Raw genomic sequence first — 22509 nt, forward strand, 5'->3', positions numbered from 1 at the left:
TGTTTGCATGAACTCAAAAACTAGATATATATTGTACTGCATTCTTGAAGTGGCTAATCCTTTAGGTTTGACTACATTGGGATGATCCAGTCTCTATGATATGGTAATTTCTCTTGCCATAAACTTTATGCTTTCGGGCTTTGATGTATTGAAGCGAACCTTCTTCAGGGTAACAATTTCTCCTATGTCTCTATCTGGAGCTTTATAAACATTTTAATGAACAATTTAAGTGTGATTTGATTGAACTGGTAAGATCTTAACTCTTAGTGTCATGGTTTGACATCAATTTTGGGGGGATTGAAATAGACATATTAAGATAAGCTTGTCTAACAAAATGCAAATAAATTCTTAATTTTGGGTTGAAATTGTGAGTGCCAATTACTATAGTCAGTTTGCAAAACATTTATCACTCTGGTCTTTTATGTCTCGGCCGCAACCATCTTCTCATATTTTGCTGCCTTCTTTCTCGTGTCTTTATTTTTATCTATATCTTCGACCGGCCCAACCAAAACCTTCCTGTTAGCATTCCTGTCATGCAAGCTATTAGTTATTTGAAGAGCTAGTGATTCTAGTTGGAGAAAACGACAGTGTTGTGGAGGTGCAATCTGGGCAGGGATTCTTTGTCACGCAACGCAGGAAGAGTTTCTTCCTTTTCCGCCATGGCACAAAGCAATGTAAGAAAGGAAACATGTAATTAAACATGTGGCAAACTTTAGAAAAAAAACATGTCATCATACGTGACCAGACGTTAGCCACCTCAGCTTATTTTTAACGTCGTTGGTTTTGGAGGACGAAAAATTATAGTTTCCTTAAGGACAAGGATCAAAGTGTACCAAAGTTTGAAAGATGGACGAAAACAAAAATCTTGAAGAACTAAATATATATATATATATATATATATATCATAAAATGGGTTAATCCGTATGAGTGAAGACGGAACAAACCAATTTAATTTGCAACGATGGGACAGACCTAAACAGATTAAACTGACTCGTATTTCTGTCCTAATATTCATAGTTTTAATTATTGAGAAAATTAAATCAGTTTCTCATAAGTTTTAAAAAATAAGAAGACTTTATTAAATTTTGTACTAATACTTACATTAAATTAAAATAAATAAAAAATTAAACATATTTTTAGTTTTTAAACTTAAATACAAAATTAAAATTTGTTTTTTTTCAAATTTAAATATATTTTAGTTTTCAATGAATATAATTTTTTATAAAACGACATTAAATTTTGAAAATAATTAATATTATTAAATTAAAATAATTATATTTATTTATTTTTAAAGTTTACAAATAAAAATGTATTTGAAATAAAAACAAATTTTAATTTTATGTATAATTTTAAGATTAAAATAATGACTATATACATTTATTAATATTTTATAAACCCAGTTATCGGTTTGGGTCGGGTCGAATTGAGTGGGCTGATCCGAGTTTGTCTTTGCCCTGATTCGCTTCGTCGTCTCCTCCACTCTTCTTCACGAAGTAACGAACATTGTCTCTCATCTCACAAAGACAAAGACGCGCACGAGCACGTACGGAGAACTCTTCCTCTCGTCTCTCTCAGAGTCTTCTGCTCGAACACTCTATCTCTGCTGCGACTTCAGTGTTCCGTTTGCTTTGCTGATTATGATTTGTGAGTGTTCGATATCTATACCGTTGCTTTTATTATAAGGATATGTGATAGTACTCTTCAATCGGAGCTTTGTATCTGCTAGGTTTTCAGTTCCATGATATCTGTTTTGTGTGCAAGTGCCTTACCATACGAGGTGGAATAAAATGTTTAAATGATCTTTATCAAAATGTTTAAGTTAATTTCACCTAAGTTCTTTTTGGCTGCATTTTATTCCTTTCTTTTGAAATGCTACTCAGGGGTTGGGAAAATCTCTTTTTGTTTCTCATCACTTTTGTGCTTTTTGCTTGAACCGCATCTTGCGCATCAATCGATAGCCCTTTCTTGAAATCTGGCTTTTCTTGGAATTGGAATGGCTATGGAAAGCCTGTTTTGTTTGAATGTTCTGTTAGATTTGTGGAATTTGTGCTAGGTGTTCTAGTTTTTTTATTTTCTTTTACTATATGGTGTTGTTGTGGTTTGTCAGTTTTAGACTTAAATCAATAGGACACTATTTATGTTGTTTCTGCATTTGAGGAGTCAACATGTTAGATTGTTAGCATTGGCTTAGGAATGTTTAAAATTGAGGAAAACATATCTTTCTATATGACTATGTATGGTGTGGTTTCATGACTTGTACTTGAAGCAATATAGCTGGTTTGGTACGTTAGTTTTTTACCTGCTTTGTAAGGGATGCTAATAAGTGCTATTGAATGAGTACCTTTTAAGAACTGTGATTTTGAATCCCGAGCTCTTAAGAAGTTGAAATACATTTCCATCACAAAAAGTTAGGGTGGATGGATTTGTTCATAGTTTACTGAACCATGGAGTGTTGATTATGACTTATGACGACTCTATGGTTAATGAGAGGTTAGCTTTATTTTTTGTCCTTGGTTGGGTGGCATTGGATTTTGATGAAAATTAAAGTTCAAACGGATACATAGTTGGTACTACTACCAACTAACCTAGTGACCTGTCCTTTTCTTCCGTTTCAGTTCATTCCTTTATAATTATCACCCCACTTCGACATAGGTCATTCCACCAAAATCTAAAAACCTTAAGAGACAGATAGGGTGTGCCTATCCAAAATTTTTTAACCAAGAATCACTTATGGCCTTCTTACCCCCACCTTATACCCATTCTAAACCTCTCTAATGTTTCACCCTCACCTTCTTCTTTCCCTTTAAACTAAGATCCTTCCACTCCAAGCCCAAGGCATCAACTCATGGGAACTTGTGCCCAAACCAGTCTCCCAAGAAAACTCCAACCCCAATCACCTTGCTTCCCTGACTGGGTCCACACTGTTAACAACAACCAAACTCTGTCTAAACACCACCGAACTAGTTTGAGTGTGAATGCATCCCCCAAACGGGGACAATAATATGGTGATCTACATGACGTGATGTTTGGTGGCAATCAGAGGACATTCAAGGAGTGCAATGTGGGGTGTATGACGTGTGAGGCCTTCAAGGAGCTGGGCTATGAGTGTGATGTGTCCATGGATAGTGGCTCCAGTGAGAAACTATGCTTTGTTGAAGGGGAAATAGAGGGAGGCGAAGAAGAGCTTCTTCTTTGCCTTCCTGTGGCATGAAGTTAAGACTCAAATTTGATTGTCCTGGTATAATGTGTGAAGTATTTGTTTCCCTGATTTTGGGGATCTTGATTGGTACATTTTGTGCAACCTAAAATTTAAGATTTGATGTTCCTCCACTTAATCCTTTGACTAATTCTTACTGATTCATTTAATGGAGAGGAAACGTTCCCTCTTAACGTATGATTTATCACTTGTTTTTGTTGAAATATCAGATATAGTTGACTGACCTCAAATTAAAACTGTAAAGTGAATCAGTAATTGTATTATGGATGTCTTGTGCGCTGAGCATTATAATTTCTTCGCAGTTATGGCTTTGATTCTTTCATATCTTATGTAGGTATCAAACCATTTCTATTTCATTCTCTTAAAAAAGGACAAAACGAATGGGATTGTGTAGGCTTTTAAAATCTCCGCTTCTAATCTTTCTAATTTTTTTCTTGGAACAGATGGCAGAGCTGGCAACTGAGAAACATGTTCGCTACATATTAACAGTTGAAAAGGTTTGCTTCCTGTTTATACATTCTTTCTGAAAAGAAGGAGACTGTCTTGAGTTGATTATCACAAAACATAGATGATTTGCAAACTCTTATTTTATGTTTAAAAGGTTAGATGTCTTCATTTTTCTTTTTACACATTATTTATTATCCAGAGGAAAGATAATTTTGAATCTGTGGTAATGGAGCATCTAAGAATGAGTGGGGCATACTGGGGATTGACTGCTCTGGATCTTCTGGGAAAGCTTGATAGTGTTGATGTTGATGAGGTTACTTCATGGTTGCTGAGTTGTCAACATGAGTCAGGTTGTTAAATGTTTAATTTGTTTCCCTACTTTGTACTTGGGATTATTTTAGACATCAGCATTATAGATAATTTCTTATGAGATCGTGTTGCTGTGAAGGGGGATTTGGTGGAAATATTGGTCATGACCCGCACATCCTGTATACACTGAGTGCAGTGCAGGTGTTGGCTCTCTTTGATAAGATGGATGTTATTGACGTAGATAAGGTGACAAATTGTATCCTTACACATATTGACTGGTTTTGAAGGTCCTATAATCTGTATTCACAAATATTCTGTGATACAGAAGAAACTTTGTTCTTTTTGCAGTTTTTTAAATAGTATATTTATGTGTTTTTATCAGGAAGCTTTATCTGGTTATCGTGCTGTGCTTTTTAGAAAGATAATTGAAAAGATTTTATTGTGATTTTTAGTGGAGTTTGATGGATTAGTTACTACAATTACATCAGTGAAAAAAGTATACTGGATCTTTGTTACTTAATATCTGTCAGATATTGTCAGCCTGCAAAATGTAGATGGATCCTTTTCAGGGGATATGTGGGGTGAAGTTGATACGCGGTATTGTTCTTAAGTTCCATATTCGTTATTGAGCGTGTAAGAGCTTAATGTATTTTTAACTAAAATCCACTGAATTGTTTGTCTTAGGTTCTCATATATTGCCATTTGTTGCTTATCAATATTACATCGCTTGGACAAAGTCAATGTGGAGAAAGCTGTGAAGTACATTATAAGTTGCAAAAATATGGATGGTGGTTTTGGTTGCACCCCTGGTGGGGAATCTCATGCTGGTCAAAGTATGTAATATTATCATGATCTTTACTTAAATTATTAATTTCTCTATCACTTACTCAATGAATGTACTAATCCTACTGTTCCCTTCAACAATTATGTTCTTCACTTCTTCCTCACATGAAGGGCATAATTTGAATTGGAGTATAATTTCTGACGTTATGGATAATCTGTTTAATCCTATCCTAGGCAGCACACTAAGAGAGCTCTAAAAATTAATATTTGATTTAGAGTAGTTTTCTTGTAGTTTAAATGTTGTTTAAGTTAAAACTCGTTAATTCATCCATCATCATCTGAGAATATACTCCTTATAAAATATTTGCTTTTCATATTGTCAGTTTTCTGTTGTGTGGGAGCCCTTGCCATAACGGGGTCACTAGATCTTGTTGACAAGGACCTACTAGGTTGGTGGTTATGTGAGCGACAGGTTAAATCTGGAGGTCTGAATGGGCGTCCTGAGAAACTTCCTGATGTGAGCAAATCTTTTCAAATTTACATCTATTGCTTTATGTGATATGCTCATTTCTCTTACTAGGTTTTAGATCATCTCAGGTCTGCTACTCATGGTGGGTTCTTTCTAGCCTGACCATGATTGATAGAGTTCATTGGATCAGTAAGGAGAAGCTTATAAGGTTCATCCTAGACTGCCAGGTTAGTTATTGAATGTCTTACTGTGTTTATAAATCTGCGTATTCTTTTGTTTTATTTTTATTTTCGTGCATAAACTACTATCAGGTAAGTATTTCTTAAATAATTTGTATGTTGAAACTGGAAGGACACAGAAAATGGTGGGATTTCAGACAGGCCAGATGATGCCGTGGATATATTTCACACATTCTTCGGGGTGGCAGGTGGAGTACCTCTTATATTTTTGCTTGTTTTTTATTCCATTTGTTGTGCTAAATCTTGTCATCTGGGCTTTCCTTGCTTAATATGGGAACCACCCCACCTCTTCCTTTCTCATCCATTGAGATTACCCAATTTGGGAAAGGTATTGGCCTGTCACTTCATTCACCTTCTCTTTCCAAAGAGTGATGATGAACCATTTTTCCAATCCTTCGTTGTGAATCTCTATTGCTAGCTTCATGTTTCAGATAAGATTAACCATACTAGTGCAACATGCTTATTATGTTAATGTCACATTAGAAGTGGATATTTAATATGATTCTATTTTTATTTGTAATTGTTTGGAAGGCTTAAGTAGCACATATGTGTGAATTAATAGATTTTAGTTGTTACATTCTGTCTCACTTTTCCCCCTTCATAGTACTACTGTTCAGATAACCTATATCGTGTTCCAAATTCAGTGTCTAAAAAGATGGAATGTAGCTTATAGCCAGAATCCCTATTTATCCATTCCTGACGACAATGTTTTTGCTTTTAGTCATGTGTTTCTTATTCCATTCAGACTAAAAACTAGGGACATTGTTTTTTTTTTCACAGGACTTTCACTTCTTGAATATCCAGAAGTGAAACCGATAGATCCAGCTTATGCCTTACCTGTTGATGTTGTAAATCGGATTTTCTTTACGAAATAAGAGTGAAGTAGTTCAGTTCGATGATATTATCCAGTAATGACTCACTCTTGGGAGTTGGATCTACCACCCTCGGCGCAAAAACAATTAATTATTTCCTAAACAAAATGTTTACATTGTTTAGCTTTGTTAATTAAATTGATGTCATACGAATAAGATTGTTCGGTGTTGTAGTCAACCATCAAAGATTTTAAATATATATATATATATATATATATATATATATATATATATATATATATATATATATATATATATTTGGATAGGCTAATGTAAGAGAATTTTAAAATTTTTGTTTAGTTTTAAAATATGTAAGAATAAAAAAAGAAAAGAGAAAAAATTAATTTCATGTTCCATATAGTTTTAATATATTATAATTGGCAATTCTAAACATTTAAAGCATGTTATTGTTTTTGTATGTGTACTATATGGTGTAGACGACTGACCAAAAGTGGTCAGCCCGTTCAATAGCAAGGAACCGATGGACAGACATTTAGTGGCATTAATGGGTAATAAAGGTGAGTAATTATTACATCAAGTGTATTGCATTTGTGACTAATGTGATATGAGGTAGATTATGCTGGATATAAGGAAATTAGCAAATGATGAGGCACAAAATATATTGCATTAAAGGGCATTATATGACATTTAATGGGCTGGACAATTACAAAACCTATAAATACAGAACTAATATGGTGTAGACGATCGACCAGAAGCGATCAGCCCGTTCAATAGAAAGGAATCGATCGGCAGGCATTTAGTGACATTAATGGGTAATAAAGGTGAGTAATTATTACATCAAGTGTATTGCATTTGTGGCTAATCAACGAGTGATATCATGCAAATTATGTTGGATACAAGGAAATTAGCAAATGATGAGGCACAAAATATATTGCATTAAATGACATTCAATGACATTCAATGGACTTGGACAATTACAAAGCCTATAATTACAGAACTAATGACTAGGTAAAGTCTGATTTTTCTAAGATATATTAAGATCTTGGAAGACTCCTCATTGACTTGAGTGTCGGAGTGTTTTTTTGCAGGTCATTCCTTGCTGAGCCGATCGGAGAAGGAGAATTGAGCCATTAGTTACGCACTTTGGTAGAGAGGAAACGCGTGGAGCGGTGACTTCGGACCCACATTCAACGTAAACATTTGGCGCCCACCGTGGGGCCGAGGATTGTAGAAGAAAACCTACAGAAACCACAATGGTAGAGCAACTCCAACTACAGGTACTTCAGGAGATGTAGAGACAGATGCAGGAATTAAGAGAGGAAGTAGCGGCTTTGAGAGCGAAGAGGGGTAGAGAACCAGGAGGGCGTTCGATCCAACAATCGGTGAATAATGAGGCTGAAGGTAATGGTCCAGTGGGTCGGGGAGAAAGCAGTCACACCGTCCAGGACGCAGGTAGAGGGCCGGAGGGCCGGAGGCAAACAACGTCGAGCGGAGGAGTTCCCAGAATGTCGGCCACAATGTGGAAAACGTGGCCCCTGAGAATCCTTTTGCACTGGTGGAACGTCCAGATCGGGCAGAGGGGCTCTATCCTTTTACCGTAACGGTCATGAGGGCGATGATGCCGGAGAACAAGATGCTACCGGCGATGGAGAAATATAATGGAACATCTGACCCAGTGAAGCATCTGCGCTTTTTTGTAGATGCAATGGCAGTTTATTCGTCGGATGACATGGTATGGTGTCGGGTCTTTTCCTTGTCATTGAAGGGAGAGGCTTTAGATTGGTTCCACTCGTTGGAACCCCGAACGATCGATGAATTTGAAACTTTGCGGGAGATGTTCAGTCAACAGTTTGTGTCCAGCAGAGCGGAGGATATGACATATCTGGAATTGGTTAAGATGAGTTAGGGGAGAGAAGAAACACTGAAGGACTTCATGGATCGCTTCAATAAAACGGTTCGTCAGGTCAGAGACGTGGGGCCAAAGTATATCTTGAGGAGTTTGACCACGACACTGAAGCCAGGTCCTTCTGCTGACAACCTTTATGCCGAACCACCACAGACGATGGGGGAGCTGCAGAACAGGGCTGCTAGGTTTATTCGTGTGGAAGAAATGAGGGTTTTTTAGAAAAGTCAGAAGAAGACAATAATGCAACCCGCAAGTTAGAAGGTGGATCGAAGAGAAAAGCGAAAGCTGCCAAGATTAGAGGGGAGGCAAGGAGGTCGACACGAGTAGCAAAAAGGGCACAAGTTTAGCAGCTACACGCCGTTGGGGGTACCTCGTACTAGGATATTTGAGGAGGCGATGCAAACCGAGCAACGTCCCCCGAGGCAGCAACACAACTTTCAGGACGACGAAAAAGGTCAGTATTGTAGGTATCATAGGCATGCTAGCCATAACACAGAAGAGTGCCTTGCTCTGAAAGACAAAATTAAGGAGTTAATAAGGGCAGGACTGCTGAAAAGGTACGTACGGGGTGATACCCGAAGGAAGTCGCCAGTGAGAGACCGTCACCCAAACAAGAAGGATGTTCGCCGGGACAGAAGCAGAAGCGGGGAAAGGCCTCTTAAGGGCCATATTAATACTATTTCAAGAGGCTTTGTGGAGGAGGTTCTACCTCATCGGCAAGGAAGAAACATTTGAGGGAGTTGAGGAGTGTGAATAACATAGAGGTAGCAAGACGATCAATGCCAAACATCACTTTCTCTGACAGGGACTTCCATGCCCCAGATCCTGACCAGGACGATCCGATGGTAGTAACGGCAGTCATTGCCCGGTACAGTGCAAGCAAAGTCCTCATTGACCAAGGTAGCTCGGTCAATTTACTTTATTGGAAAACCTTTCAAAAGATGGATCTGACAGAAGATTTGATAGTGCCTTACAACGAGCAAATTGTGGGATTCGCTGGAGAGCGGGTTGACACCCGAGGCCATGTGGACTTGAGAACGAGTTTTGGAACGGACAGAGGGCCTAAAAAAGTGAGAATAAGATATCTATTGGTGGAGGCAAATACATCGTATAATGTGCTGATCGGGAGGCCATGTTTAAATTCCTTTGGGGCCATTGTTTCCACACCCCATTTAGCAATGAAGTATCCTTCAACCGACGGCACTATCTGCACAGTTAGAGCCGATCAGAAGATGGCTAGAGAATGTTACGTGGTAGGCTTGAGGGTGCAGCCGCTCGTCCACAAGCGTGAAGGTAAGGGAAAGGATGTTGCGTTAGCAGACTTGGACCCTCGAGTTGATATTGAGGAGAGGATGGAGCCACAAGAGGGGACGAGACCTTTTAGTCTGGGAAAATGGGAGGGGCAGAATACTTCGGTGGCAACTGGTCTGACAACTGAACAAGTTAATACTGTTGGTTTTTTTATTGAAAAAGAACCATGATCTTTTTGCATGGACGACATCCGATATGCCTGGGATACACCCCAGCATAATGTCACATAAACTGGCAATCTTCAAAGAGGCACGCCCGGTAGCACAAAAGAAGAGAAGGATGGGAGAAGAAAAGCGTAAGGCGGTGGACGTGGAGATTAAAAAGTTGTTGGAGGCTCGGTTTATCAGGAAGGTTAAATACACCACATGGTTAGCAAATGTTGTTACGGTAAAAAAGTTAAACGAACAGTGGAGGATGTGTACTGACTTCACATACTTGAATAAAGCCTGTCCTAAAGACTCCTACCCGTTGCCTAGTATTGATGGGTTGGTAGATGGAGCCTCGGGATATGCCATACTCAACTTCCTGGATGCTTATTCAGGATACAATCAGATTCCAATGTATCACCCGGACCGTGAAAAGACTGCTTTTATCACAGAAAAGTCCAATTATTGCTATGATGTCATGCCATTCGGGCTCAAGAATGCAGGGGCAACGTATCAGAGGCTGATGGATAAGATTTTCCACCAGCAGATAGGGAGATGCATGGAAGTCTATGTAGATGATATGGTGGTGCGGAGTCGGTCAGTCGAGGAACATGTCAGGGACTTAGCCGAGGTATTCAGGCAAATAAGGAGATACGACATGAGGTTAAATCCGGCAAAGTGCACCTTTGGTGTGCCTGCAAGAAAATTCGTATGCTTCATGCTAATTACACGTGGAATCGAGACCAATCCCGATAAGTGTAAAGCGATTCTGGAAATGCGAAGCCTTAGAACTTGAAAGAGGTGCAGCGTTTAGTGGGACGTTTGACTGCCTTGTCACGCTTCATTCCAAGGTTGGCCGAGCGGGCAAAACTGATTATCACCATAATGAGGAAAAATTGGTCATCCAAATGGGATTCAAGCTGCAAAGAAGCCTTCATGGAGGTGAAGAAAATTTTGGCTAGCCCACCAATCATGGGAAAGCCAAATGACGAGAGTGACTTGCAACTATACCTAGCGCTCACCGAAACTACAGTTAGTGCGGCCCTAACGCAGGAAGCATTAGATTTCAAACTCATATACTTTGTGAGCAGGGTGCTTAAGGAGATAGAGGTGCGATATAAACAGATCGAGAAAGTTGTTCTGGCATTGTTGACTGCGTCGCGTCGTCTAAGACCTTATTTCCAGAGCCACCAAGTCGTAGTGCGAACCGACCATCCCATTGCAAAGATACTAAGGAAGCCTGACTTAGCTGGTCGGATTGTCGGATGGTCGGTAGAGTTGTCAGAATTTGGGTTGCGTTTCGAACCGCGTGGGTCGGTACGGGGCCCACTTTGAGAAGGTGTGTGTGGTATGCATACCAGCAAGAGGGCTTTGAGAGCTCGGGTGTTAAGAGCAGGGTATTTTTGGCCCACTTTGGAGAAAGACTGCAATGACTTCGTCCGTAAGTGTCTCAACTGTCAAAAGCATGGCAACATGCACAACTTACCGACCACTGAGCTTCATATCCTTACATTCCCTTGGCCATTTGCCCAATGGGGAATGAATATCATGGGACCTTTCCCGATCGACAGAGAACAAAAGAAGTTCCTTTTGGTAGCTGTCGATTATTTTACTAAGTGGGTCGAGGCTGAACCACTTGCTACCATCTCAACAGTGCAGGTACAAAAATTTGTGTGGAAAATTGTGTGCCGTTTTGGTTTGTCGAAGATCATCGTAATGGACAATGGAAGACAGTTTGTAGACAAAAAATTAGCAGAGTTCTATCGAAGCTTAGGCATAAAACATGTAACAAGCTCTGTAGAACACCCTCAGACGAACGGTCAGGCGGAAGCGGTGAATAAAACGATCTTTAACGAGTTAAAGAAGCGTCTTGGCGGAAGCAAGGGTGCATGGGTGGATGACCATTTGGAGGTATTGTGGGGATACCGGTGCACACCGCACTGAACTACGGGGAAAACGCCTTTCAACTTAACTTATGGCACGAATGCAATGTTGTCGGTCGAAGTGGGCGAGCCAACAATTAAGAATGAATTTGGAGACCCTTCAGGAAAGGCGAGACATAGCAACTGTTTACGCTGAGGCCCGTAAAAGGTTAGTAGCTCGACGGTACAATACGAAGGTTAAATTTCACCAATTCAGGGAAGGTGACTTGGTCTAGCGAAAAACTGGACAGACCAAGAAAAATCATGCTCACGGGAAACTGGCAGCAAATTGGGAAGGCCCCTTCAGAGTAAAGGAAAATCTCAACAATGGAGCATACCGACTGGAGTACCCAAACGACAAAGTTATTCCGAACACTTGGAATTTGTCGCACCTTAAATTTTATTTCAGTTGAATGTCAATATATCTCCATTCATTATCAATAATATCAGGTTTTGTTTTTATGTTGCAAGTCTTAGCTAACAACTAGCAATCCTGGGCGGCCAAGTGACCAACTCACTTGTGTCTTCTAGTGATCTACTCACTAGCAATCTCGGGCGACCATGCGAAGACGTTCAACTATGGTCTTCTAGTGACCAGCTCACTAGCAATCCCGGGCGGCCATGATTACCAAAGGTCACGAAATACCTAGGTCGCGAAACAGTGTGCTATAAACATAGAAAAAGTCAATGCCCTTCCCGCCCATGGCAAGCGCGTTCATTCGGTCGACACACCGTTAACAAGATACTATCAGCATCTTTTGCAGTAGATACAATGTTAACCCTACTGGCTAAATACTCTAATGAAGTACTGGTAACGTAGTAGGGCGCATACAGGCCTACCTCATGGGGAGCCCAGCCATATCCATTGACGGGGGAAGGAGGAGCATCATCTGTCCATTCCCTACCAGCGTCAATCTCGGGCATAATATCTGCCTCTTCAACTTTTCGGTCACTAGCCTTAGTAGAACCCAGGATGGAGGACCCTACGGAGGCAGTGGGCTCTTTTCCACCATCAGAATACCCCTAACCTTCGCCGACGACTTCATCAGACGAGAAGGATGAAGAAGAAATGATTACCTGAGATGGGTTCTCTTGGAAGTTTAGCGGTGAGGAAAATGAGGAAGACAAAGTAATCATGGTGGCTCTGATCACCTTTTATAGTGTGACAGGACACTTCCAAGAGTCCATCGTGGCCATCCGTCGTGGCGAGATCAAACGGTCAGGGGTGCGAGGCTCTTCATATTTCAGATGGCACGAATCCCATGATTGCACGTGCCCCACGATCAACGGACGCGACAACCACTACTGATCCCTTTCGCGCTCTTTCTAGGACTACGCATTTCAAACCCTTCACGCCTAAGAAGTCGTTCGGGCTTGGGGGCTTGTGTACTATATGGTGTAGACGACCGACCAAAGCGGTCAGCTCGTTCAATAGGAAGGAATCGATCGGCAGGCATTTAGTGGCATTAATGGGTAATAAAGGTGAGTAATTATTACATCAAGTGTATTGCATTTGTGGCTAATCAACGAGTGATATGAGGCAGATTATGCTGGATATAAGGAAATTAGCAAATGATGAGGCACAAAATATATTGTATTAAATGACATTCAATGACATTCAATGGGTTGGACAATTACAAAGCCTATAAATACAGAACTAATGACCAGGTAAAGTCTGATTTTTTCTGAGATATATTAAGACCTTGGAAGACACCTCACTGACTTGAGCGTCAGAGTGTTTTCTTGCAGGTCACCCTTTGTTGAGCCAATCGGAGAAGGAGAGTTCAGCCATTAGTTACGCACTTTGGTAGAGAGGAAACGCATGGAGCGGTAACCTCGGACCCACATTCAACGTAAATCGTATGCAAAAATAAGATCCCTATTTATGATATATTAACAAATAAGTTATTTTATAACTTTGCAGAAAATAAATTATAAGTATTTTAAGTAAATTATAAATATAAAGAAAACAAATAATTATCCAGTATAAATTATATGCAGAAAATAAATTATAAGTATAAAGTAAAGTGATAATTAACTTGAATTGCGTATTTAGAAAAATAGTTATCTTAATTTAAAATTCATTATTGTTTTAAATGTATTAATTACTATTTTTTATATATTCTTTTAAATTAACTATAGTTAATATTCTTTGGCTTAATACCTGTTTTTGTCCCTCTTTTTAAGGGAAATGTTCACTTTCGTCCTACCTTTTTCAAAAAGTTCAATGTGGTCCCACGTTGTGAAAAAAGTGTCCAAGTTAATCCTTTTTGGTCACGGCGTTAAATATTTAACGATCCTGCTGCCAGCTAGGACTGATGTGTGCAACGTGGCTTTTTATCTGCGTAACGTGGCAGTGACAGTATTTTTCATTAACTGAGAACGTGGCAGTGATTAAAATTTCTGAGTTAGGGTTAGGTCTTCGAAATCGCAATTTGGGGCTTCTAAGGTATTGGGTTTCGAAATCGCAATTTGACTGTTTATGGATTGTGTCGAGCTTCTAAGGTATCGAAGGCTTTGTGGATGTTGGGTGATCTCAGGAGTAGGGGTTGGAAACCCGATTTCATGGCTTATTGGGTTGTTGTCGCAGGGTTTCGATCAATGAGGAATGTGGCTATAATGTTTTTCAATTTCATGGTTGAGAAAGAGAGGTTCCCAACTATTTTGACTGTTAATGATTTGTGTAGGAATCTGTGTAGGCATGGCAAGGTTGATGAGTTATTGGAGACGTTCCATGTTTTGAATTCTCAAAACTACTTTAAAGATGTGGAGGGTTTCAATGTAATGATTTCATTTTTGTGCAGGGCTGGGAAAGTGAGAGAAGGCTATACTGTTCTGCAGGAGATGAAGAAGAAAGGGTTTCAACCCAATGTCTCGTCTTATAATTACATAATGGAAGCGTGTTGTAAGGAGGATCTACTGCGTCCTGCGAGGAAGCTCTGGGATGAGATGTTCTCAAACGGCTGTTTGGGGAATTTGAAAACACTACCCATTGCAATTATTGGGAGTGGCAGAGGTGGAAGAAGAAGATGATGTGTCAAGCAATTTTTTTTTTAAATTCAAAATTGACACGTCACCATGCCACGTAAGAGAAAAAATGAACAGCTCATCAAGTTTAGTCCAGAGGAGCAGTTTCATCGTTAAATATTTAACGCCGTTACCAAAAAGGATTTAATTGGACACTTTTTTCACAATTTGGGACCACATTGAACTTTTTAAAAAAGGTAGGACAAACTTGAACATTTCCCTTATAAAGAGGGACAAAAGGAGGTATTAAGCCATATTCTTTTTAAACTATCAAATACTTTTGTTTAAGTTAACTAAATTTTTGTAGTTTCCTTGAAATTTTATGTTCTTTAACAAAAATACTTAGGAAACATAAGAACTCTACAAATTCTAACTTCTTGAGACTAATCACTTGATTCAATTGATTCATATTCTCTAAATCTACTTTGAGTAAATATCCAACATCACAAACAATCACTACTTCAAAAAAAAAAAGTCAATCTACATTAAAACAATTACATATGGACCAAACATCATTATTATCTGACGTAACTTTTTACTCAAATAAATCCGAATGAACTAAATTCAAATAACTTACCCTAAAAATTTTCGCTCTTAAAGAAAATTAACAGACTGATTATTGCAACACAAATCACAGTTGTAGAAGAAAATATAAATAAAGAACTGAAAATCTGGTAGTTCAAACTTCCCTATCTTGTAGAGAGTGTATTCGAACAAAATAAATAAATCATTTTACATAAAAGTCTGAAGTTTTCTATCTTTAAAAATTTAAAGTGTTATACAGAAATCAAAAATGAATTTATTTTATAATATGTATAATCTGTAAAGTAATAATACATTTATTTTCTATTTATCTTAAAAAATCTCATTTATACTTATAAAACAAGTGGTAAATCATTTATTGCTTGAGTTAATGTTTTTTCTTTAATTCTTTGGTGGAAAATGTTCATTTGTTTGTGTTTATTAAATTGTATTCATATTTTTTATGTTACGAAATAAGATATCCAATAAGTGAACTAAATTGCAAGGGGGTAATTAAAATGAGTTTAAATACACTTATAATCCTTTTAATTTACCTGATTTATTTTTTTAATTTTAGTTCTTTGTATTTTTTTTTCCTAAATCATCCTTGGCAATTATATCGTTGGTCACTCTCTTTCTGTTTTTAAAATTGATCATGATCAATGATATGGGTGGAAATTGCTGATGTTAGCAAGTGTTGTATCATAATAATTTTAAGGCTTTAAAACTAACATTTCATAGAAAGGAAAAAAGCATAATTTATTGGTAGAATAACTTTAAGGTCTACAAAGTACTCTGTTAACTTAGATATTAATGTGGCATTAAATAAATTGTTTAGTCTCATTTGTTCTGTTTTACATATAACTTCTATATTAATAAATTTCCGTATAGATATCTAAGTATAAAAATATGATAAATAAGAATAAGAAATGGATAACAATTTGATTAAAATTTATTTCATAGGCGGAGAAGTAATAATAAATAAATTAAACTAAGACTTTTTTAACCAAGTTCAAATTAATTACCATAAAAATATATAATTTATTTGTATAAAAATCCTTAATAATTTTGTTTCACAATCTTTCATTCTTTTTCTTCCTATCACACTCACCACCAAGGAAAGAAAACACTCCAAAAGTTCAATAAAAAAAGTCTAATATATATATATATATATATATATATATATATATATATATAGAGAGAGAGAGAGAGAGAGAGAGAGAGAAATAGTGTTTTTAGTACGTGTCTTTATTTTGTTAAATTTGGTTTTGGTTTCGGTATTTTTTATTTGATAAATTAGTCTTTTAAGTTCTAGAAAAATATATATGAATTTAATTTAGTACCTCTGGTAAGGATTGATAATATATTAAAAAAGGTTCTATTTTTTGTGCTCGATGTATGAGAAAGACCATTTGTTTAACGGAGATTTTAAAATCTTTTTATTAAAATTTAGTATTATTTTTTGTTTCAATGTATTTATTTGGTAAAAAAAGTTAAGCTTTAACTTCTTAGTAAGTATTCATAGATTAATAAAGAAAGAAAGAAAGAAAAGAATATGAAGTAAACTACTTTCAAAACTGAGATATGATATGAAATTAATTTGGAGGTATTTGAATTTTGAAAATAAACTCAACCTTCTTTTTAAGATGAATTGAATTATCTTAATTCAACTAGCTAGTCTTTAGAAAATCTAATTTCTTTTGAAAAATTTCTGAACTTGAGAAAATTAATTAGTATTTTTCTAGTTTTCAATATTTGTGGAGCTGATTAAATGTGATTTAATTTGTTTTTCTTTAATTAAATCCTCATTTTATTTAAAAAGTAATAATTAATGTAGTCTCTTGGATTAGATTGATTGATATTAATATTGTTTAAAAAGTGGGTATTGGTCTTGATTATTTTTTAGTTTCATTGTCAATTCCATTAAACGTCTCATTTATAGCATGTGGAGAGTAAAGAAGCCCTAGAAGAGAGAAAAAGGAGAAAATGGGAAAAGGAAGAGAAAATAGAAAAAGGGTAGTGGAAAGTGGAAGAAAAAAACGGAAGAAAAAGTGGTGGATGGTGGATACAGAAAAAAAATTACATGTTTAGTTACTTGTTTGGTCCTCGTTGCAAACTCTCCTTATCACACATGATAATGTCAACTCCATGTGGTAACATAGTGTCATTATTAAGTATCATAGTTTTGAACTTAATTTAGTCTTTATATATATATATATATATATATATATATATATATATATATGTTCAATTTAGTTTTATTTTATTACAAAATAGAACAATATTGTCTCTTTACTATAAATTGAGAACAACTTTATTATTTTTATAAATGTTACATTAATATTTTTTATTAAAATTTATTTGTATTAATGTTATTAATTAGTTTTAATCTTATAAAACACATGAATTAATAATTTATTAGTTTTAAATACTTATTTTTTTAAAAAAACACTTATACTTAATTAGTTTTAATCTTAAAAAAATATGGATTAATAATATACAATAATGTAATATGTTAAAAACTCATTTTTAATAAAAATATTAGTATATATTTATACAAATAATAAATTTGGTCTAAATTTATAGAGGACAATATTGCTCCGTTTTAAAAAAAGATAGACTAAATTGAATAAAAATAACATATATAGGGAACAAATTAAATACAAAACAATTACATCTGACACTAAATGACACTATCTTGCCACATAGCACTAGTAGTGCCACATGTCACACCATGAGACTTGACATGTGACATACAGTTAACGTCGCTAGTAATTATTTTTGGAAGAGGAACTAATTTAGTCAATTGTTTTTAAAATTATGACAATTGAAATAAAAAACTAAGAGGTGACCAACTTGAAAATTTTCAACCAAATAATTAAGTCAAACTTAGAATATTACATTGAATAAACCACATAAACTAAAATACTAATTAAGTATATAATATAATTAGAAAACAAAAATAGGACGGAAATAGAGAAGTTTTTGCTTAACTGTTATAACTTCGAAAATTCTAAATATTACAAAATTTAAATATGTTAAGACAAGATCCTCTATGAGACTGGACCGTCTAACGTCTTAATGTTTTGAAGTTTAACAAATAGCGATAAATGAAATGAGCATTTGACAAAGCATTATCTTGTGAAAAAATAATATTGTTGAAAGACAAGTGTTTTTTGAAAAAACTTTATGAAATATAAATGTCTAAAGAAAAGCTTTAGTAAATGCATTGATATCTCAGCAAACATACTAACAAACAGTACTTCAATAAACATGTCAATATGTCATAAGAGAGTCTTGCCAAACACGCTCTTGATATACATTGCTAAACAATGTTAAAACGAGTTATCACTATATCTTGCAAAATAATGTTCCAAATGATGTTTTTGGTAAACGCGCTACAACTATAGACATTACTCCAAAAACACGTGTTGAACGACATCTTGCTGAACTCGCTTCTGAACCAAACAAAGATCACTAAACAAAGCGTTATTGATAAACGTCTTGTATAGGCTAAATGATACCTTGTTACAAAATGACATCTTCATCGAATAATGAACTACTTAGTATCCTTTCAGAACACATATTAAAGAGCATTAAATGCATAACATTTCAAAACAACAAAAGTAATAAGATAAAGAACATATATGTCTGCATGCATATCTACTTTACTCTATGCAATTGTCTTTGTCAAGTATCCACCTACTTTATAATAGTGCCGTCAAAATGGGTTGAAACCCGTGAGCCAACCCGGCTCACCACGGGTTTGAGCCGGGTTGGGTTGGAAAAAAATGCAAATTTTTTTATGCGAGCCAATTTTGACCCGGCTCACTAAGAACCCGGCTCACACGGGTTGAACCCGTGGTGGGTCGGGTTGGCTCACCAACCCACCTAATTAAATTAAATTAATTATTCAAATCTTATTTTTTTATTGAAATCAAATTAATTAAATTAATTATTCAAAATGCATAACCTTTACTTAGCAATAGAGCATTTCGCGTTCCTGTCTTTCTAAAAGTTTTCCTTCGCAAATAAAACCCTAAGATTATAGATTGGATAATATTATAGATGGAGATAAAGAAGAAGATGTTTCAAGAGAGCATAATACTGTGGATTTATCCATTCAGGACTCCAATTTAATAGATGGATAATATTATAGATTAGATAATTCGGGAATATATCATTTGTTTTATCTTGTTTTTAGACCTATCTACAAGCATGACAATTTATCTTGTGCTATATATTTTTGTTAACGTCTATATGTAGTTTTTTGTATGTCTCACTAAATTAAATTGGCAAAATTTTACGCTTGATAGCTTAGAATATATATAACAATATATTTCTTTTGTTTCATTTTCTTTTATATCAATTGATTCAATTACTACTGTTTCAATTTGATCGATCAAAGTAACATGTTATAAGAATCTGAGAAGAAGAAGGTGAAAAAAAAATTAATTAAGTGAGCCAATGAGCCAACCCGTTTAACCCACCAACCCGTGGTGGGTCGGGTCGGGTCGGGCCGGGTTACCCGTTTTGACAGCTCTACTTTATAATATACAAGTCAAAAGTGAACGTTAGAGACACAGAAGACATTCACGGAATGTTCTCAACATCAAAAGTTGTGCTGAAAAGTTCGTATAACCTACTTTTGATAAAGTACTGAAAAATCATGTTTGCTTTGAGAAGTTGACTTAAACCTACGACTTTTATCTACAAAAAGGCCATGAAGATCTAAAGATTAAAAACAAGAACTATCAAAACAGATATTTTTTCTTGAAGCCTATAAATTCAAGATCCATGAAGAGAAGATCAAGAGAACATGAGCACAAACATGAAAGAAATCATCTGAGAAGAAAAACAAATATAAAAGAAATAAAATACTCTCAAGTTTCATAGAATCATAAGCTTACATTTAAAAGAAGAGAGAAAATTCTACAAATTTTATTAGATTGAAGTATTATAATCACATCCTCTCTATGAGAGCAATCATCTAAAGACTTGCAAGCAATCTGATTCACATTTTAAAAAGAATTCAAACACTTGTTATTTAACTTGGTGGAGTTAAACGTTAGTTAGGCAGTGTCTCGGGTTGATACCGAAATTGTCTAGTGAAAACCAGGAGTAGGTAAAATTCAACTAAACAGTGTATTAGGAAGATAACGGGATTGTCTAGGAATACTAAGAGTGGTGAAGAATACTGCACAATCAGGGGTGGGTGATACTCAACTCTAGTCAGAGTAACGAAGGATACTAGGATTAACTAGGTGAAATGAGAAGTGGTGCGAATACTTAGTTGTAATTGTGTGTTTATTACTAAACGTAGCTCAGAGGTCTTAGAGGAGAACTAAACATAACTCAGAGAGTGAACCAGTATAAAATAATTGTGTGTTTATTACTTTAGTTTTGCAAAACATTCTACTTATAAACTCTATAGTTGTTTATTAACACAATAGTTTATAAATTGTCACTAAACGCTATCTTTATTAAGAGTTGTCTTTCTCAAAACATTGTAGTTTTGCTAAAACGCTTGAAAAACATTTTATCTCTGAACTTACAGTTTAAACAATACTTTACAAATCAAGTGTCTAACAACTTATGTAGACCGTTTAATAGTTAACAAAGGTAAGTTATTAAACTACCTTTTGACAAAAAGTTTTCCACAACACTATTCAACCCCTTCTTATGTTTTTCAATTATTTCAAAATAAAGTTAAGTCTCATGATGAGTGTGCTTCTTTTCCAACCGAAGTGAAGAATAATATATAAATATAATATTTTTATTATAAATATGATTATAGTATATCATAAAATATTATATCATAATAAATTGTAAATATAATTATGAGCACAATATGTCTTGAATCTTATTAAATCTTAGGATTGATATACATAAATAAAAATAATAAATTAAATAAAGTATAATTTGTCGATCAATCATATTGTTAAAGTATAATTTTTCAATGATATTATTCATTAATTATTTTAACAATTCATACATGTTTATATTTGCAATATAATATATTATTTTATACTCATATTTTTTTATTTTCTCACTGACTTAAATGTCAAAGAGTATTCTACAAGTGAATCTTCCTCCAATTTTATTCATAGATTAACTATGAAGTCTCTTCATGTCAACGTAATATATTTACGCTCTTTTCCTGTAATAACAATAAATTATATATTTGATTTAAATAATTTTAAAAAATTTATCATTATCCATTTCATTTCATGTAGTCCGCCACTTAACATCTTGAATACCAAATTGAACTACATATATATATAATACGGTAAAAAAGAGAGTAAAAAGTGGTTGCATTTTGTGTAACATATGCTGTTAAAGTTTTAATACAATATAGTTTCTTTGTCAAATCATGACCAAGATTCTAACACGTTTACACGTTTAGATCTATGGTAGCTATCGTGATTAACAATGTTCCCATTGAAATATTTTATTTGAAAAAAAAAAAAAGCTGACTTTAGTATACAATTATAAACCATGATGCCTAGACAAGTTGAGTAATATTAAAATGGTGCCAACTATTGTATTTACGTAAAGACAAACACAAAAACACTCACTTCAAGTGTTCCCACTTTCGATGTTTTTTATTAGATTTCTGGGCATGCTAAACACATGCTGAGATTGTAAGTATAAATGTTAGATCGTTGAGGAACCAAGAAGTCATTCCACACCAAAATCACTTTCTCTTTGTGCTTAGAGTTTTGCGTTGTCTTGTCTTCTACCATGGATTATGGAAAGAGCTTCACCAACGAGAGTAGCAACAGTGATAGTTCAGAAAGGAAGAAGCTATCGATGAGCAGACAAATAGCGTTGGAGAAGGAGAAAGAAGACATCAACAAAATGGCTGATGCATTCATCAACAATTTCCGCAAACAGTTAAAGATTGAGAGAGAAAATTCCTTCAGACGTTTTCAGGATATGATGAACAGAGGAGCTCAATAATTGCTTCACTGCCTAATAATACTCTCATTTCCTAGTTACAAAAATGTGTAGTTTGATCAGAAAATTCAAACTTTCATTTTAAGTGTCATTGTTTCTTAAAATTGAGAGCAATACAAAAATGTTGATATGCTTTTGAGTGATGAAAAATCATTTCCTAGTTACAAAAATGTGTAGTTTGATCAGAAAACTCAAACTTTCATTTTAATTTGTTTTCTATATAAAGTAATTTAAATTTCCTGAATTTGAATTTTGCTGTGTGAACATAATATTTTGAAAATAGCCGACTATAAAAATTTATCTTAATATTCAAGAACTTTAGTAATTAAAAAATATTAATGGGTGATGTAATTTCGTTAATTTAAGTTAAGGTTATTGTTAGATTAAAGTTATGATTTTTTTCGATGTGTTTTTTTAT

General features: G+C 35.2%; 1 protein-coding gene across 6 annotated transcripts; it reads left to right on the top strand.

The window, feature by feature from the left end:
• The first annotated feature begins 1471 nt into the window (after positions 1 to 1471).
• LOC108332727 (geranylgeranyl transferase type-2 subunit beta 1) lies at positions 1472 to 6492 on the top strand. Of its 6 annotated transcripts, none has more exons than XM_017568040.2 (10): positions 1472 to 1644; positions 3661 to 3714; positions 3864 to 4014; positions 4113 to 4229; positions 4504 to 4570; positions 4658 to 4806; positions 5140 to 5273; positions 5354 to 5452; positions 5577 to 5652; positions 6245 to 6492. In XM_017568040.2, the coding sequence occupies exons 2-10, from the start codon at positions 3661 to 3663 to the stop codon at positions 6337 to 6339; spliced, it is 942 nt and encodes a 313-aa protein (XP_017423529.1). In that variant the 5' UTR covers positions 1472 to 1644; the 3' UTR covers positions 6340 to 6492. The 6 variants fall into 6 exon arrangements, 3 of the variants coding, with proteins under 3 accessions (XP_017423529.1, XP_017423533.1, XP_052727311.1); XM_017568044.2 differs by having other exon boundaries at positions 5584 to 5652; XR_008246356.1 differs by lacking the exon at positions 5577 to 5652 and having other exon boundaries at positions 5344 to 5452.
• The last annotated feature ends 16017 nt before the right edge of the window (positions 6493 to 22509 follow it).

The sequence above is a fragment of the Vigna angularis genome, chromosome 1 (assembly GCF_016808095.1).
Source record: "Vigna angularis cultivar LongXiaoDou No.4 chromosome 1, ASM1680809v1, whole genome shotgun sequence".
NCBI lineage: Eukaryota > Viridiplantae > Streptophyta > Magnoliopsida > Fabales > Fabaceae > Vigna > Vigna angularis.